Genomic DNA, 24,874 nt, shown 5'->3' on the forward strand with positions numbered 1-24,874 from the left:
GTGGGTTCAGTGTATTTTTTGTCGTTTAGAATCAACTCAGAACAAATCTGGGAGTTGCATCCCAGGTTCCTAACATAACTGAAAAAAGCCTTATGATTGTCTTTAGTGTCCTGTGCAATTTTTCTCTCGAAGCTGGCCTTGGAGGATTTTATGAGGGATCGTAATGTTTTGCTAGTATTGATCAGAGCTGCCTTCCCTATTAGGGATTTTGCTCTATCATGTAGTAGCTTCCTCCTTCTGCTGTACAGTTTATTTATGGCTGGGGTCCACCAGACTGGACGCCTGCCTTTGGATGATTGGGTCTTGGTTTTGTTTGGGATAGCATGATCCATGCATTCCTGGAGATGTCCGTAGAATGTGTTTATATAGGATTCTGCAGTTTGGACCGTAGTTTCCACTGGCCCTGGGGCCTTGAAGGATTGAACTTCGGTTTTGAGAAGTCAGAAGTTCGCTTTTGAGAAGTTTTTCATTGTGGTTTTCTGGGTTGGGGGTGGGGTCGGGATGTGGATATCCAGTGAAATTAATTTATGGTCTGATCTTACCAATGAGGGATATACTTCTGGTATGGAGCATAGAGTACCCATGTTGGTAATGATCAGGTCTAGTATGTTATCCCCTCTTGTGGGAGTGGTGACTAGTTGTTCCATAGCATTTGAGTTTATAATTTCCAGGAACCTTTGGGCTAAGGTGCTGGGGCTTGAGTAGTGCTCCCAGTCTATGTTTGGGTAGTTGAAGTCACCCAATATAATGGTGTTCGGAGAGATCTTCATGTTCTCCAATGTTTTCAGGAAAGCCGAGTGGGATTTCTGACTTTGAGAGGGTGGTCTGTAGGATGCTATAAACTGAAAAGCAGTCTTGCCCACTGTTAGTTGCACATGGATGATCTCCGATACTTCGTGCAATGCCACTAACCTGGAGGTGTGGATATCCTTGATAAATATGGAAACTCCCCCTCCTTTTGTGGTTCGGTCCGGGTTTTGGGGCCGAAAAGCATGATATGAGGTATAACCTGGTAGTGCTGGAGTGCTCTCTGGAGCCTTGAACCAGGTTTCTATCACTGCACAGATATCGATGTTCTCCATACTGAGGAGAGCTTTGAGTGCGTGCATCTTGAGGTTAAGACTTCTGGCATTTAGCAGCATTACCCTTAGTTTCTTGTTCCTTGTGCTGTCTATGGAGGTGGGTTTGACTTTTGAGCCTTGCCTAAAAAAGGCACTATGGAGGTGGCAAGAGCCTTTGCCAATATCTGAAAGCCCAGTGGTGACAGGTGCAAGCCGTCCCTAGTGAAGCAATGTGGCTTGTCGAGCATGTCATCCCAGGCTGACAGACACTGGATCCCCTTTGAATGACACCAAAATTTTAGCCAATTGTTAAAATTGATCATTTTGTCTTTGTACTGTGGCATCATTCTAGGTGAGGGTAAGATGCTGCTCATGGTCAGGGTCATACCGGCCTGGGCTACATGATCAGAGAGCTCCTCTATGTCTCTTTTCATGTAGTCCAGGGAGGTACGTCTCAGGTCATTCACACCAGCATGTACAATGACTGAGTCATATTTGTATTTGCTTTGGAGTGACCTGAGTGCTTGCGTTATGTGGCGGATCCTAGCGCCCGACAGGCAGCTCACTGTGACCTTCTCTTTGTTCAGCCTGGTGAGCGGGACGTCAGTGTGTTTGACAATAGAGTCACCTATTACAAGAGTATCAGGTGTGTTATTCAGCCTTAAGGGCTGTGGCTGCTTGGCACACTGACTTTGAGGGCTATGTGTTGTGCGTGTTTTGTTTTGGGGTAGCGTTTGCTTGGATGTCTGCTTTGGAGGTCTCTGTTGCTTAGATAGATTTTTATTTATAGCCTCTGAGTATGTTTTTGTGTATTTATGTGTTTGGTTCGCTGATGTGGTGGGACTATGTGATACTGGAATTGTGTTGTGTGAGGTTACCTTCTCCTCCTGACTGGTTTCACCAGTTTTGAGATGAGAGAGCTCAGCCTCCAGTTTGGCTATATGGTTGCATCTCTCACATATATTTGAACCTGTTTGGAGGAGGAGAGGGTTGTCCATGTACATGAGACAGTTGTAACATTGCCTCAAAATTCCCAGATTCACCAGCTGGACTGGAGAGGAAACCATTGACTGACCTTTGGACATGCTAGAGTAATATAGGGAAACTGAATTAAGATGGACCAATAGGGGTCAAGGTAATCGTAGAGAGTATAAGAGTAAGTAGTACTTATGGTTTAATAGTGCTAACTTGTAAGATTACTTATTTGGACCAGTGAAGGGCCTTAGAATGAGAATATGGTGTTTAATTTGAGAGATAGAGCAGTTCTAAGGGAAAAAGTGAAGAGCAGACTTCGTGGAGCCAGGAATAGTTTAAACCCAATTAGGTGGCACTGCCCGTTGTTGCGCTATGCACAAAAATGTGCAAAACCGCGCAAAAGAGGGTTTTAAGAGAGGGAGATCAAGGAGTTTGTAATTGACCCAAAATGGCCAATAAAACTACAGTTTCAAGGCAGTAACCACTCCCACAGGGACAGGCAGGCTGCTCACTGTTTATCACTGCCAGTGATGAACACAGGGACTTCCCTTTAGCCCAAGCAAAAATGGCCTCCAAGAAACTTACAAACAGTTCAGAACAGCAAGCCTGTAACTGAACTTTTTAAATCTCAGAAAAGTGGAAAAAAGCAAGTTTTTTGTTTTTTTTTTTAAAGATAGCAGAGGTTCACAAGTATCAACAAGTTATAACAGTGCAGTAAATGACCCCACACTTGAGTGTTAGGCCAGAGACAGATAAAATGCAAGTTTTAAGAAAAAAACAATTTTAAAAATAAGTGCAAACAGGAAATTCAGTAAACAGCTCTAGGTTGTGTTCTAAATACAGTTACCAATGCAGAAATCAAGTTTAACAAGCTAGAAAATGCTCAAAGTAGGCGGCTATGCAGAAAACCTTAGCAAATAATCTGAAGAAAAGTACTTAAAATCTCAAAAGTGGTTCCTTTCTTCTCTCAGCGTTTTCTCCTCTTGGTGGGTGCTTCCCCAACAGCCAACAAGTCTGAAAAGATGCCAAAACCACGAGGCAATCTGGTTTTAAGAGAGGGAGATAAAGGAATTTGAAATTGACCCAAAATGGCCAATAAAACTACAGTTTCAAGGCAGTAACCCCTCCCACAGGGGCAGGCAGGCTGCTCAATGTTTATCACTGCCACTGATGAAAAGAGAGACTTCCCTTTAGCCCAAGCAAAAAATGGCCTCCAAGAAACTTACAAACAGTTCAGAACAGCAAGCCTGTAACTGAACTTTTTTAAATCTCAGAAAAGTGGGAAAAAAGCAAGATTTTTTTGTTTTTTTGTTTTTTTAAAGATAGCAGAGGTTCACAAGTATCAACAAGTTATAACAGTGCAGTAAATGACCCCACACTTGAGTGCCTGTGTGTGTGTGTGTGTGTTTCTATAAAAATTGCATTTTACTGAACTGTATTGATGTGCTACTAAATACAGCATAATCTGAAACAATACTGTTAGCTTTTAACCTCTTGGGGAAGTGATAGCTGTCTCCTTAATGGGATATATTTTGTTCCTTACAAGTGAAATGGCATTTTTCCCAGCAAAGTGGGTACTTGGCCTTGGGAGCAGAGTAGAGCTTCGGGCTCAGAGGGGTAATAACCGATGAATACAAACAACATGCATGTGAGAGAGGTACCTTTGCCACTTTATTTATTTTCTAAGAAGGTCACCTGCAGCACTAACATTGCAAGGGCAAAGTGTGAAAACAAGGTAACTGGATCTTCCTGACGTGACCCCATAAGTCTGTCAGTTTCATTTGTTATGCTTAAAGCTTGTAATTATTTTTACTGCTGAATGAAATACTTCTTGACTTGCAGCCTTACTGCCATCACTACTATGAAAAACCCTCACCCTCCAAGCCAACTGATTTTCAAATACATGTGCCAATGACCTTATTCTCTATCAGCAGTAGGACTAATGTTGATATGACACCCTGATCCCATGTCAAGATGGAAAAACAGCATGATGATGACAATAACATTGGCATGACCACTTCTTATCCCAATGTATTTCCCACTTATGGAGTCAACTATCCCTGCACTATTAAGTAGCACCATACCTACATTCAAGACTAACGCAGATAAACTGGTGAGCATTCACAAGTTTTGCATGGCTCTGCCTTGCATAACTGTTCTTAAACCAGATAATAACTCTTTGTTGGGTACTTTAGGCTGACAATGGACTTGATGAATACTTGCCTAGTATCTACCTAACAGTCTATCAAGTTTATATAATAGTTTGTTTGCCAAGATATTCTAACTGGGCTATCTTTAACAAGTTCAGAAAGAACTTTAACTCCATTTTGTACCCCATACTTTTATAAGAGCAATAGTTCTGTAACTACCACATTTAATTTGCTAAAAGATTGCCTTGCTCTGTTCCCTTGATATTTGCAATGCAACAAGGCTGTGTTCTTACTCCTCCTGTTTTAGCTGTTGGTATCAGCCCACTCAGAGACAGAAGTGGTTCATCAAGCACTCAGTGCCGTTCCTCATCTCCGGACAGCCACATCCTTTGTGACACCCTTAAACTTCAGCCTGAGTTGAGAAGCAAAGAAAAAGTTAGGTTTTCAAGTTTTACAAGACTACTGTAGCAAACTGCTTGCCACATGTATACTACACAGAAAAGTATAGTCTAGTTCATAAAATCAGTAGAACAATATCAGAATTCACTTCTGTACCAACATTTGGTGCTGGTACGGAAGTGAATACCAGTTCTGCACTATCAGTTGAATAACTGATTGGAATTTGACAAATCTGCCTCAATGCCCTATATCTAGGGTGATTTCCCCCTTCAGCCCACCCCAGCTACTATTTTGTGCCCATTCAACTAGGAGTGTCATGATTTTCATGCAATTCAGTAAGCATCACTTCTTCCACAACAAGCACTCACTTGACAACTCAGTGTTGATTTGTATACTTAAAAACAGTCCACAGGATGGTATAATCAAAACTGAAAACTATAAAATCAGCACAAACGTAGGAGCAAACTTCCTTTATTTCCTTAAGCACATTTATTCCAGACATTCACTGGAAACTATAGCAGTTTTTATTGTTTCTGATTTACATGCTAGTGGTTCATAGATCAGGTGTAGAGACCGAGACATTATTCATAGGTTCATAATTTCATAGGTGGGTACTAGGCTAATGACCCTTGAGCCTTTACAAGCCTAGCCCATAGGATTACCCTGGCATCATGCCACCTGACCTTTGCTCCCAGTGTCTCTGTCAAGTAGAGCCGCTGGAGTGATCCCCAGGGTGAATTTTCTATTTCTCATCCACTCAGCAAAATTTCTCTTGAAGAGGGTCAGCGAGGTGCTCTGTTTGACATGTATGGGAAATCTTGTGACAGAAATAAAAAGAAATGTTATTCTGAGCACCTGTTAAATTATGCATAGGCCTAAATGGCACATTTCAGCTATCGCTAATAATGTTAAGAGAGACAGTGTCAAGCACTACAAATATGTTGGCATTTATCTTGATCAAACTCTGTTACTCTCCCACCACCTAAATACATACTGTAATAAAATGAAAACAAATAATAGCACTATGCTTGATTAGCTACATTCTTCTTCTCAAGGGTGAGTGGGTTTGGTGTAGATCAGATTGCAAGTGAAGTGTGCTATATCTTTAAAAAGCATGTCAAGACTGTACGTGAACATATAAATTCCAGGCATTTGCACTCCCTAGTGCCATTTTGTAAGAGCAGCCACAGTGACAGCATGCATGATCGCAGTTGTTAATTTATATATATATATATATATATATATATATATATATACACACACACACACACACACATATATATATATATATATATATATATATATATATATATGTTACTTAAGTTAAAGTCAGTAAACCTGTATAGAGATGTGTTTGTATAGAATAAAGCTGCTTGAACAGAACCCACAAAGACTATTCTATTGTGCCCAGAAGAGGCAAGTGACATTTGGCATAATGGTTAAGGTATTTGCCTCAAAAACACAATGTGAGGGTTTGATTCTCACCTCAAGTTATTAGCTAGACTTCAAATTACCTTTCATGGCAGTTAGCCAAGGATTCACCTATAAATTGTAATACAGCATTCCTTAATTAGGATGTGTTTATCTCACAGTTTGGCTATATATTACAATCACAGTCTATTCTTCTAAAATTATTTTTTTGCCATTCCATTCACCTATAACTTCAAATGTAACATCACTGTAATCCATCAAAATCTATTCTTGTTCATCTCAAAATTATTTCTGCAGTTACTCCCTCAGTCATACAAATTTATCTGTCAAAACTATTGCCTGTTTATTTCTTCTCTGATGTCTTCTTTCGGCTTTGCCCAGTTAGGGGTCACCACAGCAGATCACCTGTCTGCTCATGATTGGCAGTGTAATTTTACAGTGTCAAGTTGCCAGCCCGGCACCCAACCTTCCACAGAAGGCACACAAATGCAGGACTAGGGCCAATTTAGTGTCCAATCCACCTACAGCATGTCTTTAGGAGGAAACCAGAGCACCCAGAGGAAACCCACGTGACCAAAGGGACATATGTAGACTCCACACAGAAGGCACCCCAGCCGAGGATCGAACTGGCGACCCTATTGCTGTGAGGTGGCAATGCTAACTGCTGCACCAACTTACTGACTCTCTGATGTCTGCTAAACATTAATGAATAACATCTTTGTTTTTTCTTTGCAGTTTCTAATATATTTTTATTGGATACAAGGTTTTCTATTTCTCTTCCTGTTGGGCCATAATCTAGCATCTGTCACACATTCATACTGCCCCAGATCTACACACCTTTACACTCTCCTAACTCTACTTCCTAAAAAGTAAAATATTTGACACTTGTCTATAGAGTTATTTATTTTTTCACAAGAACAGCCTGGTAAAACTGTATTTAAATTTACATTAGATAATCCCCCACAATTGAATGCCACTTTATAGTAGAAAATCTGCTAATATATCTGCCAATTTAAATACTTTGAAGAAGCAACTAGACTGCTATATGGGAAATTGTAAATCTTCATATAATATAATGGAATCTGCTTTAAGTACAGTCCAGTTTTGGGCCATTGGCAATTCTAACTTAAGTAACTATGTAACTATTTTATTTACCTGCTCTCTTTTTGTTTAGGATGTGGATGAAAACAGTTCAGCTGGATTGGTTCACTTACACATTTAAGAACTGAATAAATGAAATAAATAAATGGTTATTGCATGGTTGACACACTTGTACTTCCAATTCAAATCTGTCTCAATTTCATTAAAATACTTTCAGAGTTACTTGCCAGTCCTTACTTTATAAGCTGCCAAATATGCATGTAATGAGGGAATAGTGGTTCACATGCAGGTTGGTTTAATGAATTTTTAATGTTATGTTTAATATACTATAGCTTATTCTTAGTAGTTTTGTGTTCAGTATATGTTCAGTACTGTTTTTGTATATTATCATAACAAAATGTATCTAATATTACAAGAGGAAACATAAATATAACGGATGACAGAAAACATTCTTCATAAGGAAATTATTATACATTATGCAACAAGGACGCATATCCTAACTCTTTGCTTCTTGCATTGCTACACACAAAAAATTTGAAAAACATTTGCATCTAGAGAATGCATTATAGCCACAAAAACATCTGATGTAATCCATTTTGCCTGTTTATAGACTTCGGCTTCCCACTGTATTCCCATTTGTCAGTTACTTGGTACCAAAGATCAGACAAGTTATGCTTTCAAAGAAGTCTTTAAATAGTTCCACATGTGTACAGACCTGGGCATTGAGGACAGCAATCAGATGGAATAGGTGTCTCACATGTAACTGGAGGGCATTCCGGAGAGAGGCATGTTATATTCCCCATCTGGTAGAGCAAGCAAAACAAACATTAATCACTGCTACAGGGATCAGACAGTGCTGTTTCTGCAACAGATGTTTATCACAGCACACACTCTTTGTAGTACAACATTATTTCAGATGTATATGTAAGCTTATTTAGCTGTTGAACTCATTGACACTAGATCTCAAGACTTATTTCACAAGACCAGTTAGAATTCTTGATGATTAAACAAAGTAAAAGTCAGGCTAAGAAGAAATTACTCAGTCTGGTGGTAATAATAGGTCCAGAACCATGGTATGGCATGAAATTATCTATAATTACAGTTCAGTCTTGATAAGTATTTGTTGCACAGTGAAAAAAAAATACTTTGTTCTAGCTATATTCTAAATCAGTAAGATAATCTGTTTACAAATTACAAATGAATCTTGAATGCACTCCAAACTTTTAATGAATTTTGTCTGGTTATTCTGTGTTTGACTCCCTTAGTCTTCATTTTTAAACTGTATAATTCTGAGCAGGTGAGTGATCAAAGTAATACTCCAAGGTTAGCCCTTAAAAGAGGCATTAGCACCTGTTGGAATTATCCAGTTAACAAATTAACAAAAACAAAATCATATTCTCCCACAGACTTTTTCCCCTGTTATTTTTAAATGTGAACCATTAGCAAAACACTTGCATGTCTACAGTTTGTAACTTGAATTTTTCTGGCTGCAGGTATAGCATAATGTGTTAATACCATGAGCAGCTAATGGATATTATTTTGTAGGGTGTGACTGGATCACCATTTACTTCCATACTGTGCGACTTGGAGCAAGTTACTCATTAAGAAATGCCTTCTCTACTTAGTGGCTACAATTTGGTTAACAAGTAATAGTAAAAAAAATGTTCTATCATTTTGAAGATACAGATACACACACACACACACACACACACACACACACACACACACACACACACACACACACACACACACACACACACACACACACACACACACACACACACACACACACACAAGCACATATGCTAATATATGCACTACTATATTTATTTTTCTAGGTGTCTAAATCTGGTGTATCTGCACAATTCAGTATTTATCAGAACTGAAGTTTTACAATCAGCCAGCCGAAGAAGCAATAATATGCTCATTAACAGGTAAGTCTTCTTGGCCCTTAGCAAAGGAAACAAAAAGTTGTTTGGAAGACAAATCATGTCTGACATCAAGCTTCCAAGGAAGAATTTCTCCTGGGTTAGAATAAGAGAGCTGCAGATAAATGTACATTAAGACACAAAGTAAATTCTAGGAAGACCTTAGAAAGTAACAAAAGGTTTGTGTAAAGGGATTTCCTGTCCTTGCGGAAGATAAAATATAACCTTTTATACCACAAGTCCTGCAACTTAGAAACAAATGTGGATATTGTAATTAAATCATGCCTCTCAAAGTTTTTGTTCATGAAATCTGTTGTTGTTGTCTTTCAGCTTTTCCCAGTTATGGGTCGCCACAGCAGAACTTTGGTCTGCTAATGATTGGCAGTAGATTTTCACGAATGCCGAGGTGCCAGCTCGACGTTCAACCTTACGTGAAGGCACGCCCATTTACGCATGTCTTTCGAACGCCCACCAAACTGCAGGGAGGACATGCAGACTCCACACAGAAGGCACTCCCAACACTCCAGCCGAGAATCGAACGGAAGAACCTCTTGCTGTGAGGCAACATTGCTACCGCTGCACCACCACGGATAGTCAAAAATAATGGTCATATGAAGGGTCCAAATCAGGGACAATTTTAAATATTACTCTAATTCACTTAGAATTTTAACAAAACAAGTTTTGCATCAACACACATTATTTGAACAATAAAAAGCATGAAAATCTAATGTGTGGCACTACATCCTCGTGCTTTACTGCAAAATCAAAACTTTTATGAGGGACAGCACAAAAATATGAGGCAAAATCAAGAATAGTCTGCAAAATCTGGGACAACTGAGAAGTATGTAAAATTTCCATGAGAAGTGTATTTAATGTCAATATTTTTATTCCAGTGACAAAAGCATACATTCCAGAACAAAATTAAGGTCCCCAAAAGGTGAAGGACTATGAAAGTAAGGACGAAAATGCAGGAGGCCATGTAGAAATGTCTTCAAGAAAGTTGAGAGAAGGCCTCATCCCTGAAATGAATGTAAAATGTCAAGCTAGCAGACAGGTGAAATCAAGCAGAGTAGAAACTCATTAGCATTTGAATATAGACTAGAACATCAGGTAATGGTAACGTGAAGGGATCAAAGCACTTACCAAAGACCCACAAATTAAAGTGTTCCCATTTTATAGTTCTAACAGAGTCTCTTCTCATTGTCAAAAAAAAAAAACTTTCTTGAGACCACATCCAAATCCCCAAATGTGGTTATAGCTATGGGCTTCAGCAGACAAGCATGAGGCTGCAAGTGATGAAAGATGCTGGTAGAGTTTGAGGCAGCTCAGTTCCTGGTCACCAGTGAAGAGGACAGGATGCTAACTTGCACAGCTGATATAAGTGCAGACTCCAACTGTAAGTATTAAACAAAATCTAACTCAGAGCATCTGGGAGATTGGTGGAAATACCTAGTATGCAGAAAACTGAAAGTGACATGCTTCTTTGGATGGCTCGGTCCTACAAGGTAAACGTAATAGTTGGGGATTTCATCCCTTTTTATTAGCTGAGGCAATAAGGCTGTCCATCCATCCCTGAACCACATGGTTGTGCAGGTGATTCCTCAAGGATTGAATGACATTCTGTACAGCCATCATCTTCAGAAGGTTAACAGTCAAGACTTTCTCAACCTGGATCTCCAACTTTCTCTTACCATTAGACCCTGCATATCTCCTCCATGGAAATGAGATAGAGTCCAATGTCCTCATACAGAATTGTCATCCAGAATCACTCAGTCAGAGGAATGTGTCCAGTCTGAGATGTTTCAGTGGAGGAGGAGACTAGAAAGACATGCTCAGGGTCAGAGTTGGAAGAGTTGACTGTCAGTCTCATTCCTATTTCACAGCCTTCAAAGTTTTGATAGAATGATGAAGATTTTGACATCCTGAGGTCACTGTGATACAAACTCCATTTAGGGTCAGATACATATAAAGGCAAGCACGAGGCAATGCTCAAACTACTACTTTATACTGGTTTAATCACACTTAGTCTCCAAATATAAAGCAACTGTGACTGGTGTGGACCCATAGGATCTTATCTTTTTATTTTCTAATGATCTCTAAATATCCTTGGACTTCAGTATCATTTATGAATTGAGTGTGTGTGATGACTACAAACTGGACAAATGATTACTAATTAAGGTTAGTAATGGGTCCAGGTTAACTTGCTAAATGTAACTGAGCCAAAGGTACACATCAATTGAAAAAATATGGCTGACAAGAAAATAGCAGAAATAACTTTGGGGGCACTCCTGCCTCCCGATACAGAGAAGTAATACTTTTGTACCTTTGTGCTTAATATAAATTAAGTCAGAGAATATTTTCCATTAGAAAACAAGGAGGAAAAACCTTGAAGGCTTTGCTGTCAGATGAATTTTTGGCTGGCATTTACAATTGTCTGGGCTATACTCAGCTAAGTAACATGATCAAGGCTGAATTCTACTCCATGAGGGTTCATATTTCCTTCTAAGTCCTGTCTCAGACATTAACTTTCACTCCTGCAGACTGTAGTGGAACTAGCCACTTAATGCACAGTTCACAGTATGATAAATATAAAAAAGCACATAGACTACATCCTGGTGCCCCAATACATTAGATGACAATACATATCCAGATAAGTCTGACAGCTGCATTCTGCATTTTGTGCAAGAGTAAATAAGAACTTTTGTCTGATCAACAACATTTAAAGAGAGCTCATAACAAACACATTTACTCTGTTTAAATACCTTGCTGAATTGCATGATGAATCACTATATACACTTGCTAAAAATGTACTGAGTCAATATGTATCTAAAGTTGATGCAAAAGATGCCAAATGAAAATGGCTAGTTTGCTCTGTGTGTGATAGCTCACTCCAGTTGGTTGTGTGCTGCTCCAGTGTCTTTTAGTTGCTTAGTCTGAGCCAGTCTGAGAGATGGAAGTGTATTTTTTCAGATGCAACAATATTGGTGCCACATTGAGAAAAGAGAAGGTGAACCTCCATTGCCCTTAAGAATCATTTCATGCAAATCACTGGGGATTGCAGTCTGTTAATAATGCCAGGCATTAGAGTTTTGTAGTTAATCTTGTTCAGAAAATACATATAAACATGAATTTTTTGGTTGACCAAGTCCCTATTTTTTTGTTCGATTTGTTAGGGGGCACTGTCTGGTTAAGTGACTTTCTCAAAGTCAGACAGTAGGCAAATGGAGCTAGAAAGAAACACACCCTCTACCTTTGATTACTGGAAGCAGCTCATTAAGAACTTAAAGCCTTAATCCTTCATTAATGTTTTAATTTGCTGATAAATCACTGATGATAACAGTCAGTGAATAATGCTAGCCATCTGAGTTTTATAGCAATTGTTCAAAAAATGCATTTTAATCTAATTGCATTTGTCTGGCACTTAAGGCTCTGGACTGCCAAAATAACTGCTTATCAGAGGCAAAACTAGAGAGTTTGAAACCTTCTACCACCATTTGCCTACTTGTCCCCTTGAGCAAATCACTGAGACTGTGCTTCTGGGTCATTCCTGAAAAGGTAAACTTTATACTCTGAGATTAACTAGTAACAAACAGAGTCAAGAAAATAATATTAAAAAAATGGGTTTCTGTTCCCTCATTCAGAATTGTTGAGCCGAGAAGCTGATAGATATTTTTGTACATTCTTTGTAAATGGCTTTCTGACAAATTGTTGTGGACTGTAGTTATTAAACAATGACAAGCATGGGTTAAAGACTTTGTATTCCTCAGAAGACACATGCTAATGCAAAGCTTTTTATTCTACCAACTTTCTAAGTATATTAGAGAGCAATTTAAAACATATTCCTGATTTTTGGGTCTTTATCTCTAAATCTTGCCCTAAGAAGTTGAGAGAGCTGAAGGGGGATGCAACTGGTTAAATGTATGGCTTTGACAGTAGTGAAGTGAGATATATTTGTGGTCAGTTATTTATGAATGCTTTTAGTCAATTGTTCTCAAGTAAGTGGTTGCAACTGATGTTTGTGTGTGTCTGTGTTAATGTGTAAGTACTTGGTTCCATAGCAGTTATAGTGTAAATGAAGGAATCAATTGTATTAAACAGGAGCATCATCATAAGAGCCCTGTTCTTTATATGAGCTATGTTCTTTGGGCATGGTTCTTGGTTTCCTTGTTTTGTTGGCTGTTGGCACTGTGTTTATTATTGGCTGTGAATCAAATGGGCAGCATGAAGTGTACATCCTTAATGTTAATATTTAAATTGTGAATGCATTTTTAATAAAGCTTGTTTTTTTTCCAGGCATATTTGTGTGAATGCACTGTGCTGGGCTACAACAGTCTATCTGCTGCTTAGTGCAGATAAGTAAGGCAGTACAAGATTTGATTCCCGTCAGCCTTCATTTGTGTAGTGTGTGGCTCTGAGCAAGTCACTTCACCAGAGAGTGTGCCTAGGCAAATGCTCAACATGTGCTTAGCGCACACATACTGTAAAACATAGCCTTTTTGTTAATGTACATAAGGACAACACAGCAAACTGAATAAATGAGTCTAATGAGATATAACTGATATTATTTATTCTAAGTAGGGCCATGTGACATATCTGAGGATTTCAACATGCTCCCCTATACACATACCTCCTTCTTTTCAAATACCAAACCCCCATCACTGCCTTCATATCTACATGTAATGTACATTACGTTCATACACTATATTTCATAACATTTTTACCTCTAGATTAACCACATTAGCCCCACTAACTTTATTATTTTTTACACTCCAAATCAAGATTGCAAATATTCTCAACTTGAAATATTGTTTGCCCTTCTAATCAGTATTCTAATGTTATTTTATATATTCTTCATACGTCTAGTCAGTGTTGTAAATGTTATTTTATATATTCTTCATACTTCTAGTCAGTGTTGTATATGTCAGTTTTATCTTTGCTTATTGTACTCCAAGGTTGAGTTTGAAATGGTCAACAGAGATTTGTGCTCTAGCTTGGTTAATAAACAAACAAATAAATAAATAAATAAATAAATAAATAAAATAAACTGTAAAATCAGCAAATCCAGTATGCCAATACTATGGAAGAGTTCATTTCCATGTAAGAAGATATGTAAAAAAAAAAAAAAAAAAGCTAATTAAACTAGAATAGGGTGATACATAACAGAAAGAGTCCCTAATGCAGTTCTCTGCTTAGCATGTATGGTCATCCACGCTAAACCTAAAGGGCAGACAAAAGTGTTATGTGTATTGAATTGTAAAGCTATGAAACATTAGACCTACGATTCAGAAGGATTATCACTGCCAGTGTTAACTAGGCAATATAGGGCTGCCTGGCTGTGTGATGGCATTAATCCGTTGTTCAAATTTACAGTAAAGCCACACCAAGCATCTCCTGGATAAATAATCCAGTTTGAGTTGATACTGCTAAACTTTTTGTGAATCATAGATGCAAAACACCTTAATGGTTCAATTCAATATAATTGTAGGTATTAATATTGAAAACATTTGGTCTTGGTTAGAAAAGTGAATATTTAGTGGAAATAATTTGAGAGATATTAAATAAGAACTTTTTGGTTATGTTTATTGAATAATTCTGTCTACAAGGAAAAGGGAGCAGTGCAGGGGGTGGACATGCTTTATTCATGTGTTATGCAGAAGTTCAAATCAGAATACACGCACATATATGTACACACACACACACACATGGACACACTCACACACACACATGCACACACACACACACACACACACACACACACACACACACACACACACACACATGCACACACACACACACACACACACACACACACACATGCACACACACACACACACACACACACACACACACACACACACACATGTTTTGACACTTTAAGCCTGTGAAGTATATATATATATATATATATATATATATATATATATATAGTAGTGTCGCCACACAGCAAGACGTTGTCACATTCGATTCTCAGCTAGAGTGTCTTCTGTGTGGAGGCATGCGTGAATGAGCATGCCTTCGTTAAAGGTTGTGCGTCAGGGCTGGTAACTCGGCATGTAAAAATCCACTACCAAATATTAGCAGACCGGAATTCCACTGTGGCGACCCCTAACTGGGATAAGCCGAAAGAGACACACACACACACACACACACACATATATATATATATATATATATATATATATATATATATGTGTGTGTGTGTGTGTGTGTGTGTGTGTGTGTGTGTATACATATGCGTATGTATGCATTAATCACCACTTTGACCAACATGTGAAGATCCACATGCAATTTATGGATAACATTATTAATTTATAAATAGACAGGGAAAAAGATACATTTAGACAGATGTTATCACTCATCCAAAGCAAATCAAAACACAAAAATAGACCATATAAGATGACGGATCTTAATTACTATTGCATACTATCTAATTAATAAAGCCAAGAAGGCAATAACCCAATCACTTCAAAACCCATGTCCTAAGTATAACTAAAAAGTTTGATTTAGCTACAAACAGCAGCTCATTATCAATTTTATGTAGTAGCAATTCGGACATTCAAAACTTCCATTACTAAGCATAGGTAGCTGATAAAATTGATGCTTTTTTATCTGCTGAAATAACTGTGTTATGTGCCTGTATCCTTACAGATATCTATTTAGTCTGCTTGTTAAAAATGGAAAAATGTGAAAGCAAAATATACATTATATTTACTTACAATACAAATGCAGACAGTACAATTATTGGCATCAGGAGAGAAGACTTCTTCATCACTGAAAATGGTTCCATCATAAAAGCAACCTGGAAGAAAGAAAAGGAGTGATGGGTAAAGTTCTGCAGTTCTGGAAAATATCAATAATAAGCAGATAATGATTTCTGGGCAGAAAGGAGAAAACCCTTAAATTAATGCCTGAAAAACAACATACACATGCTTTGATTTTATATCAATATGTACTATATATATATATATATATATATATATATATATATATATATATATATATATATATATATATATATATATACCCACACACGTATGTATATATGTACAAATGTACATATACACATATAACTATTAAATATAAAGATATCTATATATATATATATATATATATATATATATATATATATATAAAAGTTCTCACAATGTGTTTATGTATTTTTGTTAGTTTATAGAGTCTCAATAATAACTGTGAAGACTGAAACTGTTGTCTATGAAACGCTATGTCATTTAACTTATTACTTTATAGAGTATTAAAAATCATCCACGGGGCACACCACGGCTCTTAGACACGAAATATCAGTCACAGCAGATGCAAATCTGTAGATTCTTAAATGAAAAATGAAAAAATAAATGTAGCTTCAGCTTAAACTTGAACTGATATAATTTTATTGTGCACAGTGAGCGCTTTCACCTCTAAGGCTTCATCAGACTTTGTAAAACAATGAACATCTCAATCTTAAATACCTTTGTGCTCATTAAAAATTCATTACATCATATCCTGCTAAAACATTAATAAAATTTTTTTAAGCTATTAAGCTATAAAAATACATTTTAATAAATATAGGTACATAAAATTCAGTCTATCATATATGAGAGGTTCATGACATTAGACATTACTATAAACTATATATATATATATATATATATATATATATATATATATATATATATATATAAGAATTATACACGCTTAAATTGATTTAAACTTTATGTAAAAATATGTATATCGAAAATAAATAATCTATGAATAGCCATATTATAATATAAAATCATTGCTCATTTATCTGTCTTTATGTACTTGTAGCCTTGTGTTAGATAAAATAGGTTTTAAAGGAATTTTGTCATTAATACCTGGTGGTCTATCAGCTCTAAATTTAATAATCCATTTTATCTCAATACGTTCTGTGTAATTACAGATATTACCACCTCGAACATTGGGACTGATAACCTGTAATACTGTGAACTTAAAATTATGTGAAAAATCTGTCTTAACAACATGTTTAGCTGACGCATTACATTCATCACCTTGCCTTATATAATAAATGTGTTCCCTAATTCTTTCTTTTAGTTTCCTATTTGTTTTTCCTATATTGAATGCGATGCTCCCTTCTATTTTGTTACTCTGGATGTAACAAGTTTATTTACAGTGATACCTAATGAAGATGGTATAAGAATTATACATAGTTTTTTACAGTTACATTCAGATATGACTTCGAAGCACATAGATTTAATTTGTCTATTCTTAGAAACAGTGTTGAGTAATAATGTTTTCATCTTTGATGATGCCATTTATTCTCAACGAGAAGGTGTAGCCATGGGAACACCATGTGCTAATAGCTATGCTAATTTAGTCATGGCTTGCTGGGAAGAAAATAAACTGTTTCATTTAGACAGCTATAAAGAATTTGTTTGTTTTTATAGAAGGTTTGTAGTTGATTTGTTTTTATTATGGAGAGGTGATGAGGAATCTTTGGTTAGATTTTATGAACAGTTGAATACTTTAACAGAGTATTTAAATTTTACTATGAATTATTCGACACATAAGATCTCTTTTCTTGATGTTAATTTAGAAAGGTTTGAAAATGGACTGGTAAACACTGGAATACATAGAAAAACATGTTTTCGGAACACTTTACTACATAGAACCAGCATGCATCCCAATTATATTTTTAGAAACGTTGTCAAGGGACAGACTATGAGAGCCTCCAGACTTAATCTGCTGGAAACAGGCTTCACTCAAGAGCTTGACAGTTTGAAGAATAGACTTCTTGAGAGGGGTTATAAGGCCAAGGAAATTGATGATGCTATAACTATCACCAACTCCCTTAGACAAACTGTAGCTAAACCTTATTTTTCTGATTACATAACCAATTTTGAATCACATGTGGTGAATCCTTGGAATACACACTTGGTTAAAATTCCTATATATTACAGTACAGATACTGATATAATTACAGATGTTTATAGGAAGCATTGGGGAGTGTTAATGCTAGATGGAAACGTAAGGGATATTGTTGGTGAAACACCAACATTTTTATTTAAGAATAAGAAGAATCTTAAACAGATACTCTGTCATGTTAAAAAAGATAAAGAAGATGATATTTTTGATATTAGAGAAGCATATCAGTGTACGAGGCCATGTAGAAGATGTAATCAATGTGAATATATTGACCATACCAATGCATTTGTACATCCTGTCACAAATCATGTTCATTTTTTTAAAAGAGTCAGCGAACTGTGATACAAAGAATGTTGTTTATTTAGCTCGGTGCATGGGATGCAACGCATTCTATATAGGAAAAACAAATAGGAAACTAAAAGAAAGAATTAGGGAACACATTTATTATATAAGGCAAGGTGATGAACGTAATGCGTTAGCTAAACATGTTGTTAAGACAGATTTTTCCCATCATTTTAAGTTCACAGTATTACAGGTTATCAGTCCCAATGTTCGAGGTGGTAATATCTGTAATTACACAGAACATATTGAGATAAAATGGATTATTAAATTTAGAGCTGATAGACCACCAGGTATTAATGACAAAATTCCTTTAAAACCTATTTTATCTAACAGAAGGCTACAAGTACATAAAGACAGATAAATGAGCAATGATTTTATATTATAATATGGCTATTCATAGATTATTTATTTTCGATATACATATTTTTACATAAAGTTTAAATCAATTTAAGCGTGTATAATCCTTATATATATATATATATAGTTTATAGTAATGTCTAATGTCATGAACCTCTCATATATGATAGACTGAATTTTATGTACCTATATTTATTAAAATGTATTTTTATAGCTTAATAGCTTAAAAAAATTTTATTAGTGTTTTAGCAGGATATGATGTAATGAATTTTTAATGAGCACAAAGGTATTTAAGATTGAGATGTTCATTGTTTTACAAAGTCTGATGAAGCCTTAGAGGTGAAAGCGCTCACTGTGCACAATAAAATTATATCAGTTCAAGTTTAAGCTGAAGCTACGTTTATTTATTTTTTCGTTTTTCGTTTAAGAATCTACAGATTTGCATCTGCTGTGACTGATATTTCATGTCTAAGAGCCGTGGTGTGCCCTGTGGATGATTTTTAATACTCTATTTGTCTTATTGTACTGTTTTTACATCCTTTCGGGTCCGATTTCCCTGTTGAGCTGCCGTTTTTGGATTTTATAACTTATTACTTTATTAATTAATTAATTTCTATTTTCTATTTATTTATTTATTTATATATTTATTTGTGGAAGATTTGCAGGAAGGGTCCTGTCTAATATATTCCAAGTAGGGCTTTTGCCAATAGACTTTTAGTCTCTAACTATACTACATTTGTGGTCTCTGTATCAAAAATGATGGGCATATTCTATATTTCAATGTTGCAGGCTTAAAAATCATAGCTTTATTGCTTACAACTCTCTCTCTCTATATATATATATATATATATATATATATATATATACACACACACACACACACACACACACACACACACACACACACACACACACACACACACACACACACACACACACATGGATGCACTGTTTAATTACAAGCAAACAGGGAAAATGGTAGAAATGTGCATCTTGCATGCGCAAACTATTTGCCAACCATCCTGAAAACCCACTGCTCAGCAGTGCACTATGCAAAGTGGACAATAGCATGTATTAATTTTGTTTACTGTCCATCTAGTCTTCATGCCATGGAACTACATGTGGAAACACAACCAAAATGAAGGCACTATCTACAAAAATGACACATATTTACAATGCAGGCATCTGTTACCTCCCCCATGCACTGCAACCTTGGTCTATCAGTACTTGTTCGCAAATATATCAACCAATCTACATAACTGAATAACAAATGTTGTCTCATATACCATGCTCATCTTTATAATGACAATACACATTCAGATTTTCTAGTACTTGTGGTAATGCAGGCACCTGCTTGCATATATACAAACAACCACAAAGAAATGTCCAGATAAAAATACAACAACCAGGAACCAGGACCAGTTAAAAGAATTTATTCTCTCTTCAGCGCTTCGGCACAAGCCTTCAAGGAGTACAAAAAAACTTTAAAAAGACACACATTTATATATACACCCACACATCAATTTTACAATTAAAAACAATCAATTAAGTCAGTACTTTCCAATTAGTTTCAAGATTCAGTCCCAAAGGGGACACGGTGTTGAACTTTAAAATAAACAAACTCACTTTATACATTAGTTTCCTTTTATATACTTCATCTGAACAAAATCCTACAGTAATCTTTCCAGAATTCTAGCCTTTAAATCATGCACATTGGAATTATGATGTTCTAAAAAATGTTTGACCATAGGTCTCTCCATCTTATTGTTTCTTATATTTCTAATATGCTCTTGTAGCCTACATTTAAATTTTCTCTAAATTTCTCCAATGTATACAAGGCCACATGAGCATTGTAAAGCGTAAATAACCCCTTGTGTTTCACAATTAAATATTTTTGACGGAGAGAACCTTTGTCCATTGATAAAATCAAATGTTCTAACCATATATGTACAAACATTGCAATGTCCACACGAATAAGTGCGTAAAGGTATATCAACAATAGTTTTAGAATCAACTGGAAAAATAAAATTATTGTGTACTAAAATATCCCAAAGATTTCTACCTCTTTTGTATGATACACCTATACATGGGCACAAAATATTGGCTAGCTCATTATATTTAAATAAATACTGCCAATAGTATTTTACTATATCAATAAGTATAGGACTAAATACACCATAAATACTAATGAAGTATATTTTTCTCTTTTTATCTGTCTTATGTTCACTTGCTTGACATTAGACAGAGCATTTTACACCAGCATGTGGGACACTGCTATTACCATGTTCCTCTTACCAGAATCTGCTGATATCATCAGCTATAGCTGATTTGCAGATGTGTAGCATTTCAGGGGTCAGAGACTGGCCCATAAGCCAGGCATAAGTCACCTCATCCTATATGATACAGATTACAGTGACAGGGCTTTCAGTCAATACACATACATCATGGCATGATTTGTAGGCCCTATATTTTCTTGTTAGAAACCCCTGTGGTCTCTCCAGCTGCTGCAGGTGTCTAGTGAGGTACATACAAAAGGGAGCATTGTACTCTGTGTTCTGATGAGGGTTGGGTACAGTGCTGTTATAACATCCTCAGATCTGGATATGATGGCCTGACTTATGAGGTGCATGATGTAGCCTTTCCATACCTCTGTGGAAACTTAGTGGTTGAAGTTCCGCTTGCTATCTCAGTTTGAACATGGGGAGAGGGGTGGTGTCAATGCTGTAATTAGTGGGGGATTCCACTTTGAAGAAAGGAAAAATAATGACACATTTTTGCATTTATTTGTAGACTGTGTGGCTTTGGCACCAATCATTTGTCTGTGTTAGCCCCTCTTGTAATATGTTAATATCATTGGTGGACTCAATGATTGCATCCAATGCTGATTCATCAACTTTCTGTCCATGAGCCAATTGGCTAACCATCTAGTGATGTAAGGGTTAATTCCCAGCTGGGAGAGTTTCTCAATGATACATGAGTGGGGGATTGTGTCAAAAACCTAGGTCAGATCAAGATAGGCAGTATGCACTCACTTACCTTCATCCAGGCCTATCACACAGAATAAATTGGCTGTGACAACATCATAGATTGCCTATAGTGTGACTCAGAACATACACCTACCTGACATGGTTGGATCCACACTTGAACACACCCTCCAGATGGAATATGTTCCCATAGAAGGGTGTACTACAACATGAATCCATCTGAGTGTGGGGGGGACAGCACCTGATGCATGCATGTGTAGACACGTTCTGACTCTCCTCATCTGTGAGGTAGATCAACATGTAATCATGGACCTTTTCTAAATGGACACTTGTAATATCCTGGCTGTGAGCAAAAGATATGTGTGAGTTGTTAATGCTACATCCATATCTGTTAGATGTCCTCAAGAAGGTCATCAAGGGCATGCATTATGGCAACACTATCATCCTGTGTAACTTCACCAGGCCAGCTCATTTCACACAAATCTACACTGATGTATTATTTCAGCACTGTCACATGTGGCCATAAACACCTATATCACCAAGTGAGTAGACCACTGGATCACATATATGGCACCTAAATATGTTGAAATGTGTGACATGATCTATATCTTGAGTCCAGTGATTAGGTCTGTACATCAGGGCTGTGTGCTAGGCCCTTTCCTGTCCATTATTTAAGTAACAGATGTCAAGAAAGACATACACATCCTGTGTCCATACAGCTGTTTGGAGGACTGCAGATTGTGGGAAATCATTGACTCCAACTGTGATATTAGTATAATACAGACAGTATCAACACACACCAAAGGTTGCTGTCACAGCCATGACAACACATGAGATGAAATAAAAACATGAGGGTTGTGTTACATTATGAAAACAAATTCACATCCCAATGATAATGTAGACATCACACCCCTATCAGCAGACTAAGTGGTATATGACCTGTGTCCTGGGTAGATTGTATGTGGAACATTCTTCAGCATGTGGCCATAGTGGTGACTACTCCCTTGTATGTAACACAACTCATAAGTACGTGCAGGACATCCACATCAAAGGCCATAATACCTCCACATTTCACAGACCTCATCACACCAATAACTGAGTACAAAGCCCACTTTCTTCATGTACCTCCCTACACATCTACCAGTGATGTGTAACGGAAGTGTACCACCTTTGGCACAATGAGCTCTCACACATCTTATTGGCTGTACATTGGTATTCTTTCTGTTGCATAAACATTACTGTCTGATAGTGCAAATCTCCCCATCAAGGTGTTACACCACATGCATGTGTGATACCTGTTCCAGTGATGCACACAGTACATACATAGCTATTTGACAACATTGATGGCATGGGTTGCATCCAAGACAGTGTAGATTGTGCCATATATATGCCAAGCACACCAGTAAGTTAGCCTGGACTGATCATAATGTCACATACAGGTATAGCAGTGTCCCTTGTAGCAACTCCAGCAGATGTTACAGTGTCAGGATAGTGTGCTTGATTACCCTCATAGGTTGGTGACATGTCATAATAGTTGTACAAGTGTGTTCATGGAGAACCATATGTGATCACTCAGAATCACATATGTTATGTCAGAGGCATGTGATTACTAGTGATAGTATTCTGATATTGTTCATGATTGTGCATGCTTCTGTTTACTGTTGTTCATGAGCCTGTAACTAAGTCCACTTGTTAGAGACCTCTACTGTCATTACACTTACATTCAGGCAAATCAGTTTGTGCAACTTCACAATATGCACCCAACCCTGAATGTATATAACATCCCTGATAGATGTCCTTTCCATTGTTCATGTTAGGATGCTTATATCATAAAGATATCTTCTTCTTTGTTATATCACCTTGTTTGACAGTCACATAATATACATATGCACTGTGCAGTCTGTACTGTACCAAGCTGATATGTGATTCGTGTTCCTGTTACAACTGTCTTCCATTTACACACCCTCATCTGCTATACATTACGATGTTTCACCTGTCTTCTATCCATGTGTTCATTCCTACAATTCATCTATGTCTCTCTATTCAATACACACACTTCCCCTGACTGTTGTTTTACATGGCAGTCCATGTACCATTATAGTTCATTTACATAACTTTTGTTCAGAATGCCTGAAATGGTATTCCACAATACTCTGTGCTATATACACTGTCTTTTAATGTGTTTTGACCATATACATTGCTATATTATTAACCCTGGTAATCACTTTGGCATTCTGCGCAATTCAGTGAAACTAGTTTGCCCATAGATAAACAGGTCTATATATCTGCTGGTATTTGTGTTGCTTTACACAGCTTCCTGGCTGTGGCAACACTGTTGCCAGCCATGAAATCATACTTGTTTACGTTTAAATATGGTGCACAGTACAACTATGTAATTAACGTGGCTGCGCACTGTGCAAACATGTAATCTCCATGTAGTCTTTGCGCAAAGCCTACACAGACTTTATTGAATCCATTTTGAGGACTTTTTCAAAATTGTAAACAAAATAAACCAGATGAGTTAAATATCCAATCCCTAATTAATTACACAATAAATTAAATACAAAATAAATTACATCCAATTAAGTTAATTCTCACAAAATATGTGACTGTTTGTAACCAATAACATTTTAAATAACTAAAAACTTTTTAGATACAGTACCTACTCCTCTATATCTATAATACATAAAATAATAATAAATGTTAATTTATTCTAAAAACATACTAATCACCTAAAAGTAGATCTTAACTTTAAAACTGGGGCAATTGATATATTATCATCAAGGCTGGGAGCTTCATTGGCATAAAGTCATAAAGTCATAATTGTCACAAAGTTTCTTTGATGGCTAATTTCAGTTTCAAAGAACCAATTCTATTGTCCACATTAATTCTGTCAATAATAAAAAATAACCATTTCTTATGAGTTGGAAACTTGATATGTTTAACCAGAGCATTATTATTTTTTTTCATATATTTTATATGCTCAGATATCCTACCTTTAACTGCCTCTGGGTTTTCCCTATATAGAATGCATCCTCTACCGAATGAGTTGCAACATACTCCACAGCTGTTGTATTAAAATCAAATCTCCTTGGACAAGCTGAAGTCCTACTAAGTGTTGATGCATAAAGCATCCAAATATCTACCTATTTTATATAATAAGCACATGGTGTTTAACAACAACAGAAGGTTAAATCAATCTAACAGCACATTTATTACTCTGTATTCTAGTGATTCCCACAACA

The 24,874-nt window shown here is 36.7% G+C and overlaps 1 protein-coding gene across 1 annotated transcript in view; it reads right to left on the bottom strand.

Annotated features, from left to right (window-relative positions):
- VWCE (von Willebrand factor C and EGF domains) overlaps positions 1–24,874 on the bottom strand; it is a 2,001,707-nt gene that overhangs the window by 583,122 nt on the left and 1,393,711 nt on the right. The window contains exons 14-15 of the mRNA XM_044059709.1: positions 15,762–15,844; positions 7,833–7,920 (exon numbers count right to left, since the gene is read on the bottom strand). Of these exons, the coding sequence (XP_043915644.1) occupies positions 7,833–7,920; positions 15,762–15,844 (171 nt within the window). The remainder of the gene's footprint in view (positions 1–7,832; positions 7,921–15,761; positions 15,845–24,874) is intronic.

The sequence above is a fragment of the Protopterus annectens genome, chromosome 17.part0 (genome assembly GCF_019279795.1).
Source record: "Protopterus annectens isolate FY-2018-M chromosome 17.part0, PAN1.0, whole genome shotgun sequence".
NCBI lineage: Eukaryota > Metazoa > Chordata > Ceratodontiformes > Protopteridae > Protopterus > Protopterus annectens.